A 20,000-nucleotide genomic window follows, 5' to 3' on the forward strand; every position below is an offset into this window, starting at 1 on the left:
ATTCTGTCGACATGCTGTCTGACATCTTCTTCATTGTCTGGGATGTATACACAACACTCCTGTTTTATTAGTGTACACACTCCTCCCTGACTGGCTAACATGGTGTCCAGTGCTAGCCTGTTCTGCAACACCATTTTTCTGATTTCTTTCTGTTCTTTGGCTAGACCAATAAGGGCTTCACCTGTCTCATTTGCCATGATTTCTACCATCGCCTGCAGTCTATATACTGCATTCAATAGGCCTCTATGGCCTCTCCAGTGTCTCATTGGAGCATAAGTTTTTACAAGCTGCCTGCTTTCTTCCAAATCTCGGTAATTTCTAATTATTCCCTCAGGTAGTTCATTTCTAATTGTCATAGCTGGAAGTATGGTGGCTACATAACAATTCCCACTCCAGTTCTCAGGCAAAATGGCATATGCACGTATCCCACAGATGAAATAATGTCCTTTCAAAGCAGGGAACGACCTTTTACATGATGCAGACACTGTCCATGATGCATAATAACCACTTACATTCTGATTTTGCAAGGTGTGTCCTGCCACCCAGCTACCATTGATATATGCCCCATTTATTTTTAGGTTGACTTTACACTTACTGATGCCCACTCTTGGTCCTGTGGTCTCATTGCATTGCCAGCACCATTGTCCTGCCTTTTGACCAATTCTATAGTACCCTTGGGTGGAGGGTTCAGACTTTACCCAACTCCAGCCCGTGCTGTTGTCTGGTCTATATGGTTTGGCCAATTCAGCAGAGTTCAATGGTACTACCTCAAAGGGCATCCCAGTGTGTGAGTCAAGGGGCATTTGGTGACACACCCAGCAGTCAGATACATTTAAAGCGTTCCCAATTTTCTGTGAGTATACCAAAAGGGAATTACTTTCTGAAAATCCATGACATCTCGGTGGGAATATGAACATCATTACTATGAAACCAGCTAACCAAATGATTACCATATGGTTAAGTGTGAGGCAGCTTAATCTGGATGAAGGTGGGCATATAGGAGGGGGTGATGAAAATGTTTGTGTTTGTGTTTCTACATCAATTGTGCAACACATCCCACTTCCCATAAGTCCCTTCTGTCTTTCAGAATGGCTCTCGGAAGCCATTCCTCCTGTTACTTCAAGGCTGATCTTAGCATCATGACCTCGGAAGGGGGGCTCACGTTGCGATGCTGCCCCTTCCTCCATCTCCATCTGTAGAATGTTTGGTGATCTTTACCTGCAAAGGATTGTCTTTATTGGTCTGTATGGTCCACACAGGTCCCTGTTGGGTGTGGTCCTTCTTGATGCGAGTGTAATGGACCCAAGGTTTAACTCCTTCCAGTTTAACTGCAGTTGGAGTTGTCAGCAAAATCACAAATGGTCCCTTCCACTTGGGTCCCAGGGTAGACGTTTTCCAATCTTTTAGCCACACAGTGTCCCCTGGAGAGAAAGAATGTAAAGCAGTAAAGGGGAACGGATATCTGATTTCACCCACATATTTGTACAACTGTTGCAAAATAATCCCTAATGCTTGGACCTCTTTAGCTAACCTGTTGGGGCCCAAAATTCCTGGATCTGCATGCAGTTGGGGAATTGCTAACGGTGGTCTGCCAAACACCAATTCATAAGGTGACAGACCCAATCTCTTTGTGGGCATGCATCTGATCTTTAACACTGCCATTGGCAACAACTGGACCCAGTTTAATCCTGTTTCTTGATACAATTTAGACAGAGTGTCTTTTAGGGTCCTATTCATGCGTTCTGTAATTCCTGACGATTGGGGCCTGTAGGCGCAATGCAGCTTCCAATTGATCCCCAACATTTTAGCCAAAGTTTGGACTACTTGATGAACAAAGGAGGGTCCATTGTCGCTACCAATATGGAGTGGGATCCCCCCACGAGGAATGAGGTCCCTTAGCAAGGCTTTGGACACCTGTTCTGCCTTTTCATTTGAGGTGGGCCAAACATCAATCCACCCTGAATATGTGCACACAGAAACCAACATGTATTTGTATTTTCCCACCTTAGGCATCTCAGTGAAGTCAACAACAATGCTCTCCCAGGGGCTGTGACCTACATATTGTACTCCTGGGGGTAACAAGGGGCCCACCCTGGGGTTGTTCTTGGCACATGTCTGACATCTCAATGTAATGCGCCTAACCAAGGCATGCAGTCCTTCTATGTAGAATTGCCTTTCTATTAGACTAGCTAGCGCGGTGCTTCCTGCATGTGTCTTTTGATGTAATGTATATATGAATGGTTCGGCTAAATGTCCTGGAACAAATATCTTGTTGGATGGGAAAATCAGGAGTCCTTCTATGACTTTTGCTCCTTCTCCTTTGGCCCAATTTATTTCTGTAGCTGTATATTCCACTTTTGCTGGTAACATTTGCTGAGTATCTAGGGCCATGATGTGTTCTTCTAGAGGTTGTGTTGCTATTTGTCTGGCTGCTTCATCAGCCCATCTGTTTCCTTGAACCACAGGATCATCACCATGTTGATGTCCTTTGCAGTGCATTACTGCTACTTGTTTAGGCTTCCAGACAGCATCTAACAATTGCAGAACCTCCTTATGGTTCTTCACTTGCTGTCCAGCTGAAGTTAAAAGTCCTCTTTCTCTATAAATGGCCCCATGGGCTTGTAAGGTGAGGAAAGCATATTTTGAGTCTGTGTAAATGTTTACCTTACTTCCCTCGGCTAGTTCCAAAGCTCTAATTAAAGCAACCAATTCTGCTCTCTGGGCAGACGTTCCTTTTGATAAAGGCTTGGCTTCAACTATTTTGCCAAGACTGTCCACAACGGCATATCCAGCAAATCTTTCTCCTTTTTCTACAAAGCTACTTCCATCTGTGAACAGGGTCAAGTCAGGGTGTGACAGGGGTTGGTCTTTCAAGTCAGGCCTGCTTGAATATACTTCATCCATGACTTGGATGCAATCATGTTCTATTCCTTTTCTGTCTTCTACAGGCAACAGTGTGGCCGGATTTAAAGTGTTACAAATGGAAAGTGACACATTGGGATTGTCTACTAGTATGCTCTCAAACTTCAACAACTTTGAATTAGTCATCCAATGATGTCCCCTATGCTCCATCAGGGTAACTACTGCATGAGGGGTCTTTAACAGGACTGGTTGTCCCAATGTCAATTTACTGGATTCTTCAGCTAACATTGCTGCAGCTGCCACTGCCCTTAAACATGAAGGCCATCCTTGCACTACAGTTCCCATTTGTTTGGAAAAGTATGCTACTGGCCTGGGCCACGGTCCCACCAACTGGGTTAGGACTCCCACGGCGATGCCTTTTCTTTCTCCAACATATAAGGTGAAGGGCTTAGTTAAGTCTGGTAATCCCAATGCCGGGGCTTCCATAAGGGCTGCTTTTAAGTTCCTGAATGCCTGATCTTGTTTCTCAGTCCATACAAACGGGTCGTCTTTTGCTCCTTTAGTTGCCTCATGTAGAGGTTTGGACATTATGGCAAAATTTGGGATCCATAAGCGGCAAAACCCTGCTGCACCTAAAAATTCTCTCACTTGTTTTCTATTTTGTGGAGTTGGGATTGAGCACACTGCTTCTTTGCGCCCTATGTCTAGTTTTCTCATTCCATCTCTCAGGATGAAGCCTAAATAACGAACCTCTTGCTGTACCAATTGGGCTTTCTTCTTGGATACTTTATATCCCTTCTGTTCTAGGTGTTTCAGGAGTTTTTCTGTCGCCTCTAGGCACTCTTCTCTGGTGGTTGTGGCCAAAAGTATATCATCTACATATTGCAAGATCCCATAGGGATTTCCTGCTTGAGTCAACGGGACTAAGTCCTGGGCCAATGCTTGGCCAAAGATACTGGGCGAGTTACAGAAACCTTGAGCTAATCTTGTCCAACTCACATGGACCTTCTGTCCTGTATCTGGCTGTTCCCACTGGAAAGCGAAAATGGGGATGCTGGTAGGATGCAGTCTGATGCAAAAGAATGCATCTTTGAGATCTAATACTGAAAACCACTTGGCTTGGGGAGACACCAAGCTCAACAGGGTATATGGATTAGGTACCACTGGATGCAAAACTATAACTCTTTTATTCACTGCTCTCAAGTCTTGAACTGGTCTGTATGAGCCATCTGGTTTTTCCACTGGGAGCAAGGGAGTGTTCCATGGGGATTGGCATCTAGTAATGATTCCATGTGATTCTAATTTCTGTAAATGCCTGTGTATGCCTTCCACAGCCTGTCGAGGTAATGGGTACTGTGGAATGGAGACCGGACTTGCAAAAGGTTTTACTTGAATTATGACTGGGGGTATATCTTTTGCCATGCCTGGAGGATTGTCTTCAGCCCACACAGTAGGTATATTAAAAGTTGTCCAGTCTGTTCTTTCTGTAATTACTGTAAATAATCTCCATTCCTCTTCTTGAGGAAGGACCAACATCAATTTATGAGCTTCTATTGCAGATCTTGTTGGCCCTCTGAAATGTACTTCCATGGTACCATCTTCTTCAAATGACAATTGAGCCCTCATTTTGCTTAGCAAATCGCGCCCCATCAGGGAAACAGGGCATGAGGGTATATATATAAATTTGTGAGTGACTTCATGTGTATCTAATTTACAGGTCCGATTCTGTAGGATGGGGTGTATTTGTCTTTTGCCTGTTGCTCCTACTATGGCTGTATTTTCCTTGGTTACTGGGGCACACTTGTTGTTAACAACTGACTTTGTTGCTCCTGAATCAATGAGGAAAGGGGTTTTCTGGCCACCTATTTGTAAATTGACCAGTGGCTCCTGGTGGCCAGTCACAATTATTGTTGTCCCACTCTGTTGAGGAGCCGGTCTGTCCTATTCTTGGCCTTCCCAATCCGGCATGGCAGCCATGCCGTACAGGTCTGGTCCTACTGCTTCTCCAGTGGCAGCCGGCACCCATGGTTCGGCTCGAATGTTGAGTCCTCTTCCCCTTCCTGACCTTCCTCTGCCTCTGTCCATTCCTCGTCCCCTTTCTGTGTTCTGCTTACAATCCCGCTTCCAATGTCCGTCTTCCTTACAAATCGCACATTGGGAGCGTCTCAATTGGGATCTTCCTCGTCCCCTTCCTGCGTCTCCTCTTCCTCTTCCTCCTCTGCCTCTGGTTTGATTCCCTTGGAACACTGCTGCTACGAAATGTGTTCGTTTGTGGAACTGTTCCTCTGCCCTTTTATTCTGTTCTGCTTCTCTTCCCACATAGACTCTAGTTGCCACCTCTACTATGCGACCAAGAGTCATACCAGGTAGGCCCAAATCCTTCTGGAGCCTTCTTCTAATGTCTGGAGCGCACTGGGCTACAAAGCTATTTTTCAGGAGAGTCACTGACTGTCCGTTTTCTGCCTCATCATCCATGTCATAGGGAGAGAATCGGCGGTAGCCATCTCGGAGGCGCTCTAAAAACTTAGTTGGACTCTCATCCTTTTCTTGAGTGATGTCAGCTACCTTTTTAAGATTTATGGCTTTAGGGGGTCCCTTCTTTAATCCTTTAAGCAAATACTGATGATATGTTCTGAGTGACTGTCTTCCTTCATTAGTGCTATAGTCCCAATTGGGAACTTGAGCGATGGGCACCCTAGTATCCATTTCTGCCATCTTTCCAGCCTCATTTCCTCCTCCACTTATATAGTCTTTTCCTGCCTCTTCTCTGGCATGGTTTAGGACCATATTCTTTTCCTCAGGTATTAATAGAGTTTCCATTAATTGTTGTATATCTTGCCAGGTGGGAAGATGTGTTCCCATTATCCCCTCTATAAGACTGGCCATGGCTCTGGGGTCCACAGACCAAGGAGATTTGCTCGGCTTCCAGTTCAATAGGTCACTACTAGTGAACGGTACATGCTGATAAGTGGACCGAGTTTCATAAGTAGGTTGTCCAGCTTGTTCACCACTTATTACAATTTGAGGTATTTCCCTTAAAGGGAATATGCCTTGTGAGGGCTCTTGTTTATCCATGTCTGATTTCTTCTTAGTCATATTCCTTGTCTGCACTCCTTCATTTAGTGTTAACTTTTCCAAGGTCTGTCCTAATTCATGTGTTTCTTTCTCTGGAGTTAGATCTTTTGAGGAGGTGCCCAGGCTGGCAGCCTCTTCTTCCAGTCCCGGCAGAGGCACCGCTGGGACTTGGAGGCTAGGATAAAGGGGTGCATAAGGGGGAGGGGGTTTAACCTCATCTTCTGGATTACTGGAATCCGGTAATATTGGGACCTTTGGTGTAGTGGGTTCTCCTTTTGGGGCTTTAACTTTCACAGCCATGCAAGCTGTGCTACTACATGCCTCTAACCACTCTGGTTTGTCTGCAACCACATTTTCCCAGGCCAAAATGTAATAGTACTCATTGGGTTTATGGCGGGCAACAAATTGGACTACATCAGCAATGGTCCTAGGATCTAAAGAGCCAATTGCAGGCCACATGTTTTTAAGAGGGTATGTAATCCATACGGTTTGGCAGAGAGTTTTTAAAGTAGATGCTTTCTTTGGACCATGTCCTATATATTCCTTAAACTGGTCCCAATTTTTCAACATACAATCCAAGGGGGTCAGTCCCTTTGACTTTCCTGACCCCATTGCGGTAACTAGGGTCTCGGATCACCCTCACCTAGACCGACTTTAACTGCAGCTTCCCTTAGGTTACAACCTATCTTTATAGTCTAGACTTTGTTTGTCTCTTCTTTATTCCCAACCGCGGTACATAAATCACCATTCACACAAGGGTTGACAGGGAGTTCGTGGTTACTTAAGGAAATGGGGGAAGTAACCACTTGAACACTCAGACTGGTAGCCTGTGCCCCCAGACGATCATGGCAAGCGACAGAAACCGTACCAGCCTCATAGGTCATGCACTCTGCACACAAAAGCCTCCCACATTTGATTAACACATTCCCTTTGTGTTCATACTTGCCTCCTCCTCCGGTGCACCGATCTTCCCGAAGCGGTTATCCTAGCCACCTGGTTCGGCACCTAACACTGGGACAGCCACGTCGGACGGCGCGAAGACTGCCAACGGTTATTAGTAGGGGCCCCTCTCGTCGCACAGAAGTCCCGTCGTCCGCCGGGGTGGTGTCAGCGTGGCGGGGCTAACACCCTCTTCCCTGACTCTGTCCTCCAAAATGGCAGGGGGGAATCCCGGACGATCACCCCCAGAAAATGTAGCGGGTGAACCCCAAATCCACGAACCCGAAGGCCCGTGGCCTGCCGGTGGACAAGCAGAGTCAAAGAGACCGAATTGGCTAGGATAAAAAAAAACGCTTTATTCTCTGCGCAGGGCAGCAGCACGCACACACACAGCAAGGTGGGCGTTATCAAAACTGCAGCCCCGAGGGCCTCTCGCCATCCTCTTTTATGCCCTTCTAACTCTACTTTTCCTAGCGTAAGCCAATCACAAAAGCGAAACAGCATTATGTCCTACATTGTCTTTTTGGCATTACATTTGCTTGGTATTACATTTGCTTGCTTGCTTGGAATGTACAGAGAGATAACTGTAAGATACATACTCGGCTAAGCTAGGCTCTTCAAGGCCACTGGTTAAACACAGGCCATTGTATTCAGAGCCCTCCAGAGGAAGGAGGGGGTGATTATGTGAGTGTGTATACTACTGCCACACACAGAAAGAAAGAGTGGGGGCCAGCATAGCCCATTTGCACTTTACTCTGTAGGCTCAATCTATGGGCCTTCTGTAACCATTGATTCTTTTGCAAAGCAAAGTACTGAAGCAAGAAAGCATTATTATTATTGTGTTCCTCTCAGCCTTACTGCCTTTTTTGGGAGGAAAGAGGAGGAGGAGGAGGAGGCCTTCTTTGCTTCCAGCCCCCAAGGCTAGCTCCCCAAAGAAGACCCTCCTGCCCCTCATCATTGACTCCAAAATGGGAGCTGTTCCCCCTTCAGTCATCATTCTCACATAGGAACCAAATTTGGGGGTCCTCACCTTCCCTTTCCTGCCAAGAAAATCCAGAAGGAGCCCTTTTCCCAAACCAGCCAACAGTCAAACCCACCATCCTTCTAGAACCCTATTCAGGCTCCAAGCCAACTGCCAGCCTCTCCCAGAATTCCACACTCTCCCTTCCTCCCAGCGGAGGAGACCGGAAGACGGAGAAATGGTTGCAAACTCCAGGAAGAGATCCCCCCTCAGCATTTCCCCCTTTTCCCTTCTTCCCATTCTGTGTCACTTTCAGGTCCCTTTGCTTCCACTTCCAGAGGGAGAGCTAAATTGGTTTAATTCTTTTAAATTCTATTTTAATTAATATTTTCATATGTTTTAATTATATTTTTTAAAATTTGTAATCTGAGTTGTGTACCTTTATGGGGGGTTAATGGGATAATAATAATAATAATAATAATAATAATAATAATAATAATAAATCTCTTGTCAACAAAACCACAGAGCCTTGTGAAAACAAAGACTAACAGAGATCCAAAACACACTCCAGTTTGGGACTGCTTTCACTGCCCTGGCTCAATGCTAGGGAATTCTGGGAACTGTAGTTTTGTGAGACATTTAGCCTTCTTTGTCACAGAGCTCTGGTGCCACAGTAAACTACAATCCCCAGGACTGTCTATTGCTGAACAAAGATAGTTAAAGTGAACTCTATGTGGATTATTTCTGCCATGTGATTTGGACCTCTATTAGTCTTTGAAGTTCCACAAGGCTTTTGGTTTTGAAGGGAAGAGTCTTATTATTATCATCATCATGACCATGATGATCATCTTCATCATCATTTCAGCACTGCGTTTTGCACCAGACTTCACTGGGATTCAACTTCATGAAAATGGGGCCAGGATTGCAGTCCTAGGGTTGGTCCCAACCTTCTTCATTCCCAAAGAAGTCAATGGGGGAAGGGCTGGGTGGGACTCATGTCTCTCAGTGATTTCAATGGGTCTACTTCTTTTCTTTTTTATTCTAATACTCTACCTAAAATCATATTGTACAGACAATCGCAGAGGAATAAGCACAACATTAACTCCAATAACAATAGTAAATGCAACATAGAAATGTCTATAGATCTATATTCTTGCATTTCCTCATGGTTTGTTGTTAACTTTCTGAAAGCTTAATTTTTTAAAATTTCTTCAAATATCCTTTATTTATGAGAAATTACAATCATTGATATCTACAGATCCTTTTCAAAAACAGATAATAAAACATACCCATCCTAAATTACTTCTGATATATACATTATGTACATCTTTGAATACTACTATATTATCTAATTCTACCTATCTCTTCCTAAGGCTAATTACCATTATCCTCCATTACCTCCTAAACTACATCCACTAGCTCCTATCTTTTTTCTTTTATGACTTTCCATAGAATCCTTTTCCTATTCATATGGAATCCTAAACTTCCTTTAATTACCCCTTTAGAGTGTTACCCCCTGGAACTAATTTCTCCTTCATATACTGTTCGCTTATACTTCAAGCCCCGTCTGTATTGTAACCGCTTTTTCTCTCTGTAAGTATTCCTTCCGAGGTTTCCATACTTGGTAAAATTTATTCAAGGTGCCTTTCCTGAGTAGTGTAGTCAGTTTGTCCATCTCTAAATAATCCATGACTTTCAGTCTCCATTCATCTATCCTCGGACTTTCCTCCACTTTCCAATATTTGGCGAATGATACTCTTGCCGCCACGATCAGAAAGAAAAGCAATTTTTCATTTTCTTTATCCAAATCTAAAGTATCTGTCAAGTTTAAGAGATACAGCTTTTTCTCTAATCTTAATTATTTTTCCAATCTCTTTATGTATCTTCCTCCAATATTTTTCTAAATTACTACAGCCCCACCAACAGTGTAAGTATGTTCCTACTTTTGTTTTGCATTTCCAACACATTTTTGATATTTTATATGGTGTTAAATACCACCTATACATTGTTTTGTATACATTTTCTTTTAACATTACACGTTGTGTATATTTAAGTTTTGTCTGCCACAAATTTTCCCAATGTTCCAATTGAATCTGTTCCTTCAAATCTTGTGCCCCCTTCATCATAAATTCCTTGACTGTTTCTTGTTCTAATTCATACTTTCTAATTAAATTGTATAATTTGGAAATTTGTTTTGTGGGGTCTTCTATTATTTTTCCTGATTCTCTCCCGACCGAACCAATTCCACCTTAATATCCGTTAGAAATCTCTCCCTCAACTGTCTGTAGGTGAACCAGTTGCATGAGAAGCCTTCTTCAATCAACTCTTCCTGAGTTTTCATAACTCTCTCCCATTCTTGGAGTTTAGAGATATCCTTATATGTCACCCAGGGATTTTTTTTTTCAATTCCTCTCTCTTAAATAGTGCCTCATTAGACGAGGTTCCTGTATTTATTCCAAATTCTTAAAAGGATTCTCCTGATTATGTGATTATTAAAATTTGCATCTATCTTAATTTTGTTGTAGAATACATATCCGTGAATCCCAAATTTTAAATCCATTTTTTCCAAATGTATTATTCTTTCATTTTGAAGTTTAACCCAGTCCAATACCCAGTCCAACACACAGGCATGGTAATACCATTTTAAATTCGGGAGGGCAAGACCCCCTCTAACCACTGAGTCTTGTAGTACTTTTGTTTTTATTCTTGCTTTTTTCCTATCCCAAATAAATTTAGAAATTTCTTTTTCCCATTTCTTAAAAGTCAAGTCATTGCCAATTACTGGGAGAGTTTGAAATAAAAATAAAAATTTGGGAAGCACCGCCATCTTAATTATTGCTATCTTACCCATCCACGAAATATGTAATTTAGCCCATTTTTCCAAATCTAATTTGATACCTTTCCACATCGTTTCATAGTTGTCCTTAAATAATTCTATATTTTTGATATTAATATTACCCCTAAATATTTTACTGATTTAACTACTGTATATTGAAACTTGATTTTTCTTGTAGGGACTTCCTTTCTTCTTTATTCAGATTCATCGTCAAAATGCTTGTTTTTTCTATATTTACATGATAACCTGCTACTTTTCCAAATTTCTTTAATATTTTTAAAATATGTTCAATGCTCTCTTCTGAATTTGAAATAGTCAGGACCAAATCGTCTGCATACGCACCTAATTTATACTCTTCCCCCTTCAGTTTAAATCCTTCAATTGATTAATCTTCTCTTATTTTGTTTAACAGTACCTCCAGGAAAATTATATATAGCAGTGGAAAGCTTAATAAATTGTTATTATTACATTTTTGAGACTCCATTATAAACATTTTCCCCGATTTGACTTCTATCCAGTCAGTTCCACCTGTTATGGTTGAATCTCATTTCATCTAGAAATAGTATAATGTGTAATATCTTCCCTATGCACAAGTTGAGAGGTTCAAGTATCAAAGAGAAGCTCTTCAACGGGTCTATTTTGAGTCTGGCTTAAAAAAAAATCAAACCAGGAGTACTTTTTTGGGCTATGTGGCCATGTTCTAGAAGAGTTTATTCCTGACGTTTTGCTGATATCTGTGGCTGCCATCTTTAGAGAATGCTGACCTGGAAGAGAATGGGTATACACACACACACACACACACACACACACACACACACTGTGTGATCCTGGGTAAGGAGAAGTGATTCCCATGTTAATCTGTGTATTGCTCTGTTATTGATGGCCTGGCTTCAGGGTTGGGGGATATCACCAGTGTGTGCATTACAGTTTTCAGTTCTTCAGGTTCCAGGAAGGGGTGCAGTTAGCGTATCAACTGAAGCTAATAACAGGCATTCATGGCCATCATATCTATCTGAGCCAACGTCTGGAGCAATGGATCCAGGAGCACCCCTAAACTGCAAACACAGTCCTTTAGGGGAAGTGTGACCCCATCCACAGATGGACTGCAGGTGACAAACCTCCATATCTGGATTAGGATCTCCAACAACGAGCAGCTCCGTCTCATCTGGATTCAGCTTCATTCTGTTTTTCCTCATCTAGACCATTACTTTCTCAAGACATTCATTCAGAGGGGAGATGCCTTCCTTAGTTGACACTGAGGTCTGGGGCATGAAGAGGTATAGTTGGGTGTCATCAGCGTACTGATAGTACCCCACTCCATGCCTCCAGATGATCTCTTCCAGCAGTTTCATGTTTATGTTAAACAGCATTTGGGACAGGATGGCACCCTGGAGAACAGCAGATTTAATCTCCCTCTTAGAGGACCAACTGTCCCCAAGCATCACCATCTGGAATCTACTCAAGAGATAGGACCAGAACCACTGCAATGCAGTGACCCTGATCCCCAATTCCCTCAGGCGTTCCAGAAGGATACCATGATTGATGGTTCTGAAAGCCACTGAGAGGTCCAAAAACACCAGCCTTCACACTTCCCCGTCAGTACTCAAGCAGAGATCATCTACTAAGGTGACCATAGCAGTCTCGACTCCGTATCCGGTCCTGAAGCCAGTTTAAAATGGGTCTAGACAATCTGTTTCATCCAAGACCACTTGGAGTTGAAGAGCAACTGCCCTCTCAATCACCTTGTTTAGAAATGAAAGATGGGAGAACGGTCTTTAATTGTTCATGTCCAAGGGATCTAGGGAGGGCTTTTTCAGAAGTGGCCGTGCCTCCGCTTCTTTTAAGCAACTTAAGGGCCTGAACAGACAGGCCAAAATAAAGCTGCTTCGGATCACTTTGGAGGTATGCTGTTTAAATGCTGCATGTGTCCTAAGATACCAGAAGCCACACCAAAGCCATGCTCCAGTCCTAAGGACTGGGGGGGGGGGTAGCTTTGGTGCAGCTTCTGGCCTCTTAAGATACGTGTGTAATTTAAACAGCATATTCAGTGAGTCACTGGACACCTCATCTATAGCCTCTCCAATAATGCCGGCGTCCAATTCAGCTCTTATCTGAGAGATGTTATCTGTGAAATGGTCATTTAAAGCATCACAGTGAGGGGTGGAAGGCTCTAATATTGAGTTCATGGGGGAAGATGCCTGAGTCATGTCCCAGATTCCCTCCCCCCCTTTAATCGTCCCTCTATGCTTCTCTTCCCTTGGCACTTTCACTCCTTCACTCCTTCATTCTCTTCCTTTAACCTAGATCTCTTTGAGGGGGGTCCAAGGCCCCCCAGGGGGACATTCTTTCTGGGGCTGAGGGTCTCTCTACTGGTCCTTCTCCGCAAGGTTGTTGTGAAGGGAAAGGTATGTATGTGTGGGGTGCCTAATCCTGTGGGCCTTCAAGCCAGGTTGCCAGGGGGGTGTCAGTTGTTTCCCCCATCTCCCTCCTCTTGGATTTGGCCTCTACGTCTCTTCTCCCCCCCAGACATACCCCCTCCCCCAGAGATACCCCCCATGTTGTTTCTAATGCTATTGAAGCCTATGCTGTGTGATGCTCTTTATTAGGCACAAAAATCTCCCCCAAAAGAGGCATCAGAAGGGAGGGTCTCTCCTCTGCCTCACTTTCCAGGAGGAAGGGGGCTCCTCAAAGCTCTTTTTAGCTTTGGATTCCCCTCCCCTCCATGGCCATACCTCTCTCCAAGGGTCAACCAGCACCCTTTCCTGGAAGTAAAGGACCTAGAAACTGTTGTACATTCACTGGTAACTTCACAACTTGATTTCTGTAATGCACTCTACATGGGGCTACACTTGTGCCTAGTCCGGAAACTTCAACTAGTGCAAAATATGGCAGCCAGGCTGGTCGCCGGAAAAAATAGGAGTGACTGAATAACATCCATCCTAAAATCTCTACACTGGCTGCCTATTCGTTTCCAGGCACAGTACAAGGTGTTGGTTACTCAACTACAAGGCTGACTCAACTGCCCCCTCCCCTGAACCCTATTTTAGAACCATCAATAGCCTGCTGTGATGAATTTAACAACTTCTTCGCGGATAAAATCTCTCAGCTGAGGGCTGATCTGGACGCCAGTATTTTGCCAGAACCTATAAGAGAGGTATCCAGAGACTTTGTGGACTCTATTAAATTGGATCACTTTGAGTTTGTGAGTACCGAGGAAGTGGACAAGATTCTTCAAAGCGTAAGGAAGACGACTTGCTCTCTCGATCCCTGTCCTTCATGGTTGGCAGCCCAAGGAGGAACGGCAGTTACTTCCATGCTCCGCTGTATAATTAATTCATTCTTCAGGGAGGGACAATTTCCATCAAGTCTAAAGACAGCAACAGTAAAACCATTACTAAAAAAGCCCTCCCTGGACCCCCTATCCCCGAATAACTATCGACCGGTATCACTGCTGCCTTTCCTGGGAAAGGTGATCGAGAGAGCGGTTGCTCTCCAGCTTCATGGGATCTTGGAAGAAACAGATTTTCTAGACCCATTTTAAACCGGCTTCTGGGCGGGCTATGGAGTTGAGATGGCCATGGTCGCCTTAGTCGATGACCTCTGTCTGGGCATGGACAGGGGAAGCGTGTCCTTGTTAGTGCTTTTGGACATCTCAGCGGCTTTCGATACCACCAACCATGGTATCCTTCTGGAACGCCTGGGGGAGTTGGGAATCGGAGGCACTGCACTCCAGTGGTTCCGTTCCTACCTCTCGGGTATATTCCAGATGGTGCAGCTGGGGGACGTGTGCTCCAACAGGAGGGCACTTACATCTGGTGTCCCTCAGGGAGACATTCTGTCCCCCATGCTATTTAACATCTACATGAAACCGCTGGGTGAGATCATCCGGAAACACGGCACGGTGTTATCAGTATGCTGATGACACCCAAATATGTTTTTCTGTGTCTCCGACTGATGCAGTGACTAGGGTTGGCATCTCTCCTCTAAATGCTTGTCTGGAGTTGGTAATGGGCTGGATGAGGGAAAACAAACTCAGTCTGAATCCAGAAAAAATGGAAGTACTTGTGATAGGCTCTCCTGGTCGGGGTGAGGTAATTTTCCACTTGTCCTGAATGGGGTCACGCTTCCCCTGAAGGACACAGTCCGCAGTCTGGGGGTGCTCCTGGATTCGTCGCTCCACTTGACTTCTCAGGTGGATGCGACGGTCAGGGGCAACTGTTATCAGCTTCGACTGATACGCCAGCTGCGACCCTACCTCGACCGGGGGGACCTTGAAACTGTGGTACATGCTCTGGTAACCTCTCGATTGGATTTCTGCAATGCGCTCTAAATGGGGCAACCCTTGTACCAAACTCGGAAGCTTCAAATAGTTCAAAATATGGCAGCCAGGTTGGTCTCTGGATGTTCCAGGGCCAACCACATAACACTGATTCTGAAAGACCTTCATTGGCTGCCTGTTCGCTTCCGGGCACAATACAAGGTGTTGGTTATGACCTATAAAGCCCTAAATGGCTTGGGCCCAGGGTACTTGGAGGACCGCCTCTCCCCATATAATCCGCCCCGCACTCTCAGGTCATCTGGTAAGGATCTGCTGAAAATCCCTTCCTCCAGATATAAGTCAACCTCACAGAGAGCTTTTTCCATCTCAGCACCTGGGATCTAGAACACCCTTCCAGAGGATCTCCGTGCCACCTCCACTTTAGATCTCTTTAAAAAGAGATTGAAAACTTTTCTATTTCATCAAGCTTTCCCCGAAGTCCCATGTTAACGTGATCCTTCCCTATAATTGTGTGATAACTTCAAATATTTCAGCTGGCGTGATTGTGTTTTATCAGTTTTAATATGGAATGTGTATTTTGTATTGTTTTATTAGCCTTTGTATGAATTGAGTATTGATCATTGCATTTTTATCTTGTATTGCATATTGAATGTTTTGTACACCGCTGTGATCTAATTTTGGAATAGCAGTATAGAAATAAAACTTATTATTAACTTATTATTATTATTATAACCTTTAAAGCCCTGCATGGCTTGGGTCCAACCTATTTGAGGGATCGCCTGCTCCCACATAATCCACCCCGCACCCTCAGGTCCTCTGGGAGAAATCTATTGCAGCCTTTAAAAACCAGGGCCTTCTCTGCAATTGTTCCCAAACTATGGAACGGCCTGCCAGACGAGATCCAGCAAATTGCCAGCTTAGACAACTTTAAAGAAGCTGTCAAGACGGATCTCTTCCGGCAGGCCTCTCCTGAATAAAAGTGCCGGCCACAGAATGACTTCCCCCCGCATCATGTATCAGCCCACCGCTCTGTCCTCGTTGTATTTTTTATTGTGTTTTTGATATTTTAATTGTAACATGTTTAATCCTGTTTTAATGGGGGGGAATTTGGGACATAAATTTGTAAATGTGGATTTTAATGTGTTGTGAGCCGCTTTGATTGTCTCGTCACAGAAAAGCGGGATACAAAAAAGTTTTATTTATTTATTTATTATTTATACTCCCCCAGTACCTGGGCCCAAATGAATCCCCCAAGGAGGGGCTGGGAAGGAAAGAAGAACAGGAGGCCTGGCAGGCCCCCTGCTTTTCTTTGGGGGAAGAAGAGGGGCTTCCTTCCTTCTTACAACACCTGAAGACCCTCCAGCCATTTGGACGAGAGCTATCCCCACTTCACTCCCTCCCTCTGAACAGCCTGTGAGGGCAGTAATGGCTTCAGGGGCTCAGACTGTGCATGCATAGATGCCCCAAAGGCCCCTCCTCAGCATGCGCAGGGATCAAAAGGCCCTTGCTGCTGCTGCTGCTGCTTTTTCCACTGTCGGCCTTTGGAAGAAGGGAAGGAGTACGCCCTTCCTTCCTTCCTTCCTTCCTTCCTTTCTTTCTTCCTTCCAGAATAGAGCCCATGCTGCAGAGCTGGACTAAGGAGGGAAAGGCTGGGAAGGCTCTGCTTTGTACATATCTCTCTCTCTCTCTCTCTCTCTCTCTCTCTCTCTGTATAAATGTGTGTGTGTTTGCCTCTGTTTTTGTGGCTAGAAAAGGATCTAAGGCCTGAGGAAAGAAGAAAGTGTCAAATTTGTGAAAATGCAGAACTTCTGTGCATCAATGAGTACAGTGTGTTGAAACAACAAAGAACTTTATTAAGAACACATAGTCAGAAATTCAGTATTTAAGTCAGAACTGCCCACCCCAAGCCAAAGAATACATTTAAACCCCAAAACCTAAAACTCCACCCTCTTCCAAACCTAGCCCCCACCTCCAATACGCACAGTCTATGCCCCACAGGTGACAAGGCCCCTTTTGCCATTCCCAGAGACTAGCCCTTTCTGTTAATATTGGCCTCTAACTTTCATAAACCAACATCCCACAAATTCCAAGAGCTATCATTGCCATAACTATACTAGCCAGCTGCAACAAATCCCATTCCTCTATTCAGCTAACCTATACCACGATCAAAAATCCCCAGTCAATTTTATAAACTAAAGCAATGATATATACGAATAGCAATTAAAACCTAAACCTAACAAAATACAACTTTAAAGTATAAACAGACATACAGACAGACACGCCTAACACAAAACATCACAATTCTTGACAAAAATAATGTTAGTTCACTTCTGGGAATTGTGTGGCTTCTCTCCTGTGTGGACTCTCTGATGCATCACTAGGACTGACTTCCGAGAAAAACATTTCCCACAATGCTGGCATTTGTATGGCTTCTCTCCTGTGTGGACTCTCTGATGTGTCACTAGGTCTGACTTCGAAGAAAAACATTTCCCACAACGCTGGCATTTGTATGGCTTCTCTCCTGTGTGGACTCTCTGATGTTTCACTAGGTTTGACTTCGAAGAAAAACATTTCCCGCAACGCTGGCATTTGTATGGCTTCTCTCCTGTGTGGACTCTCTGATGCATCACTAGGACTGACTTCTGAGTGAAACATTTCCCACAATGCTGGCATTTGTATGGCTTCTGTCCTGTGTGGACTCTCTGATGTGTCACTAGGTCTGACTTCTGAGAGAAACATTTCCCACAATGCTGGCATTTGTATGGCTTCTCTCCTGTGTGGACTCTCTGATGTGTCACTAGGTGTGACTGCCGAGAAAAACATTTCCCACAATGCTGGCATTTGTATGGCTTCTCTCCTGTGTGGACTCTCTGATGCATCACTAGGACTGACTTCCGAGAAAAACATTTCCCACAATGCTGGCATTTGTATGGCTTCTCTCCTGTGTGGCCTCTCCGATGCATCACTAGGACTGACTTCTGAGAGAAACATTTCCCACAATGCTGGCATTTGTATGGCTTCTCTCCTGTGTGGACTCTCTGATGTGTCACTAGGTGTGACTGCCGAGAAAAACATTTCCCACAATGCTGGCATTTGTATGGCTTCTCTCCTGTGTGGACTCTCTGATGTGTCACTAGGGGTGACTTCGAAGAAAAACATTTCTCACAACGCTGGCATTTGTATGGCTTCTCTCCTGTGTGGACTCTCTGATGTGTCACTAGGTTTGACTTGCAAGAAAACCATTTCTCACAATGCTGGCATTTGTATGGCTTCTCTCCTGTGTGGACTCTCCGATGCATGACTAGGACTGACTTGTAAGCAAATTTTTTCCCACAGTGATGGCATTTATGTGACTTCTTTGTTGTGTGGATTTGCTCACGACTGACAAGTTCTTCTGTAAAGGAGAACAATGACAGAGAAGACTGAATCTCAGCGTTAAGAGAGGAAGGTGTTACCCCAAGATTTAGCCCTACGTTCACTCCTCCCTATTTCAGGTTAAATTAATAAAGTTGGTGTGAGTGACCCGACATGACCCTGTTCTGGATGCCCCCAAATCCATATAACGATTGTATCCTTACTTATAGGAGCTTGCAAAGAAGAGATTGTAGGGAAACTGCCATAAGGAAATCAGTCAAAGCAGAAAATCAGGCAGTTAAAAAATTCTATTAAATATATGTTAAAACATTTTGATTGAAAAGTGGCATCGTATCTTGTGAGACGGCCATAGAGTCCTGATCCAGAGCCCAAGGCATGATGCAAGTTAACTGCAGAGGATGCCTCATGCTGTGTGACACCAGGAGATGACTCACAACCAATACAGTATACAGCTCACATGCGGATTGATGTGGGTTGGAGTTGGGTGTAGAAGAGATTATGAAGTTGATGGAAGTCGGTGAGGAGAGCTGGTACATATTTGTTTTCTATTCCAACTCAAGATAAACAACCTCCAAGGACTTGGAGGAAATCAACTGTGTCTATGAGTTCTTTTTAAGTGTGGCAAATAGTCAGTGCATTGCCAATACCTATATCTGGAGATTTTCTTCTGTTCTCTGCTATGTTATTGTTGATCTCTGGGAGTGTCGCCTTCAGATTGTGCTATACATTGGCTTGTGAATGGAACCCAAATTCAGAGCCAAGAAGGGCCTGAGAGCCAGTGTGATGATCCTTTTTGGCTGAAGAATTTCCACCAAGGACCCACTGCATTTAATTCAGTTTCAGACAATTCTTTCCCCACCCAGGAAACATTCTAAAGCAATTTAAACCTTTTCGAATGTTTCGTTTCTGCCCCCAAGCAACGATTTCAGTATAAATATCAGCCCCAACTGACTAGTCTTCAGCATTAGTCCAGTTGCAGAGAGACACTCCATTGGTTTACATTGCTAAACACCTCACTACACTAGCCAGCCTCACTTGTCATGGGAGTTACTGACTTCTCTCCCCATTCTGGACCCTCAGCAATTGCAATCAAGTTCCATCTAGGTAATGTATTACCATTAGCAAAGCCTTGCACTATTCACCACGACCACTAGGTAACAAAAACTAGTTCTTGTGTATATTCATGAACACTTAGATGTATGTGTGTGTGTGTTTTGCTTTCCCCTTAAAACAAAGAAACCTATTTGAAATGTCTTTGGAGTTCTGTGTGCTTTGGGGCCTGATATAGTTGGGATGAATCCCGAGATCACTGTTGCCCCAATCTCTCCTTTGAGCTATGCATGAAATTCCCCTAAAAGCATAGCACTTGCGGGTGTCCTCCCCAGACTCCAGCATTTTGGGTAACAAAGCACTTCTGGAATCAACCTTGGAGCTAAGCAAGCTCAGGTTGGAAAAGAAACATTAGAGAAAAAGGAAATTTTTTGTGTCCCTCTTTCCTCTCTTCATAGACATTGCTCATAATTGCTAAATATGTTAGAAAACAAGGGCCTGAACCAGTTCTCACCAGTTCAGGTCTTAAAATCTGTCGAGTTGGTGGCTGCCTCCCAACCCCCAAGGCCCCTCTCCTGGCCCTTCCTAGAGATCCCTTCCTGTCTGCACAGAGCTAGGCAATC

At 44.1% G+C, this 20,000-nt stretch overlaps 1 protein-coding gene across 1 annotated transcript; it reads right to left on the bottom strand.

Annotated features, from left to right (window-relative positions):
- Positions 1-16,709: 16,709 nt before the first annotated feature.
- LOC149301558 (uncharacterized) lies at positions 16,710-18,251 on the bottom strand. Its single transcript, XM_089484239.1, has 2 exons — positions 17,341-18,251; positions 16,710-16,716 (listed from the first exon to the last, which is right to left on the bottom strand). Exons 1-2 carry the CDS (start codon positions 18,249-18,251, stop codon positions 16,710-16,712), a joined length of 918 nt encoding a protein of 305 aa, XP_089340365.1.
- Positions 18,252-20,000: the final 1,749 nt, after the last annotated feature.

This window comes from Sceloporus occidentalis, unplaced genomic scaffold (genome assembly GCF_023333645.1).
Source record: "Sceloporus occidentalis isolate IW3139 unplaced genomic scaffold, rSceOcc1.0.p SCAF_21, whole genome shotgun sequence".
NCBI classification, from domain to species: domain Eukaryota; kingdom Metazoa; phylum Chordata; class Lepidosauria; order Squamata; family Phrynosomatidae; genus Sceloporus; species Sceloporus occidentalis.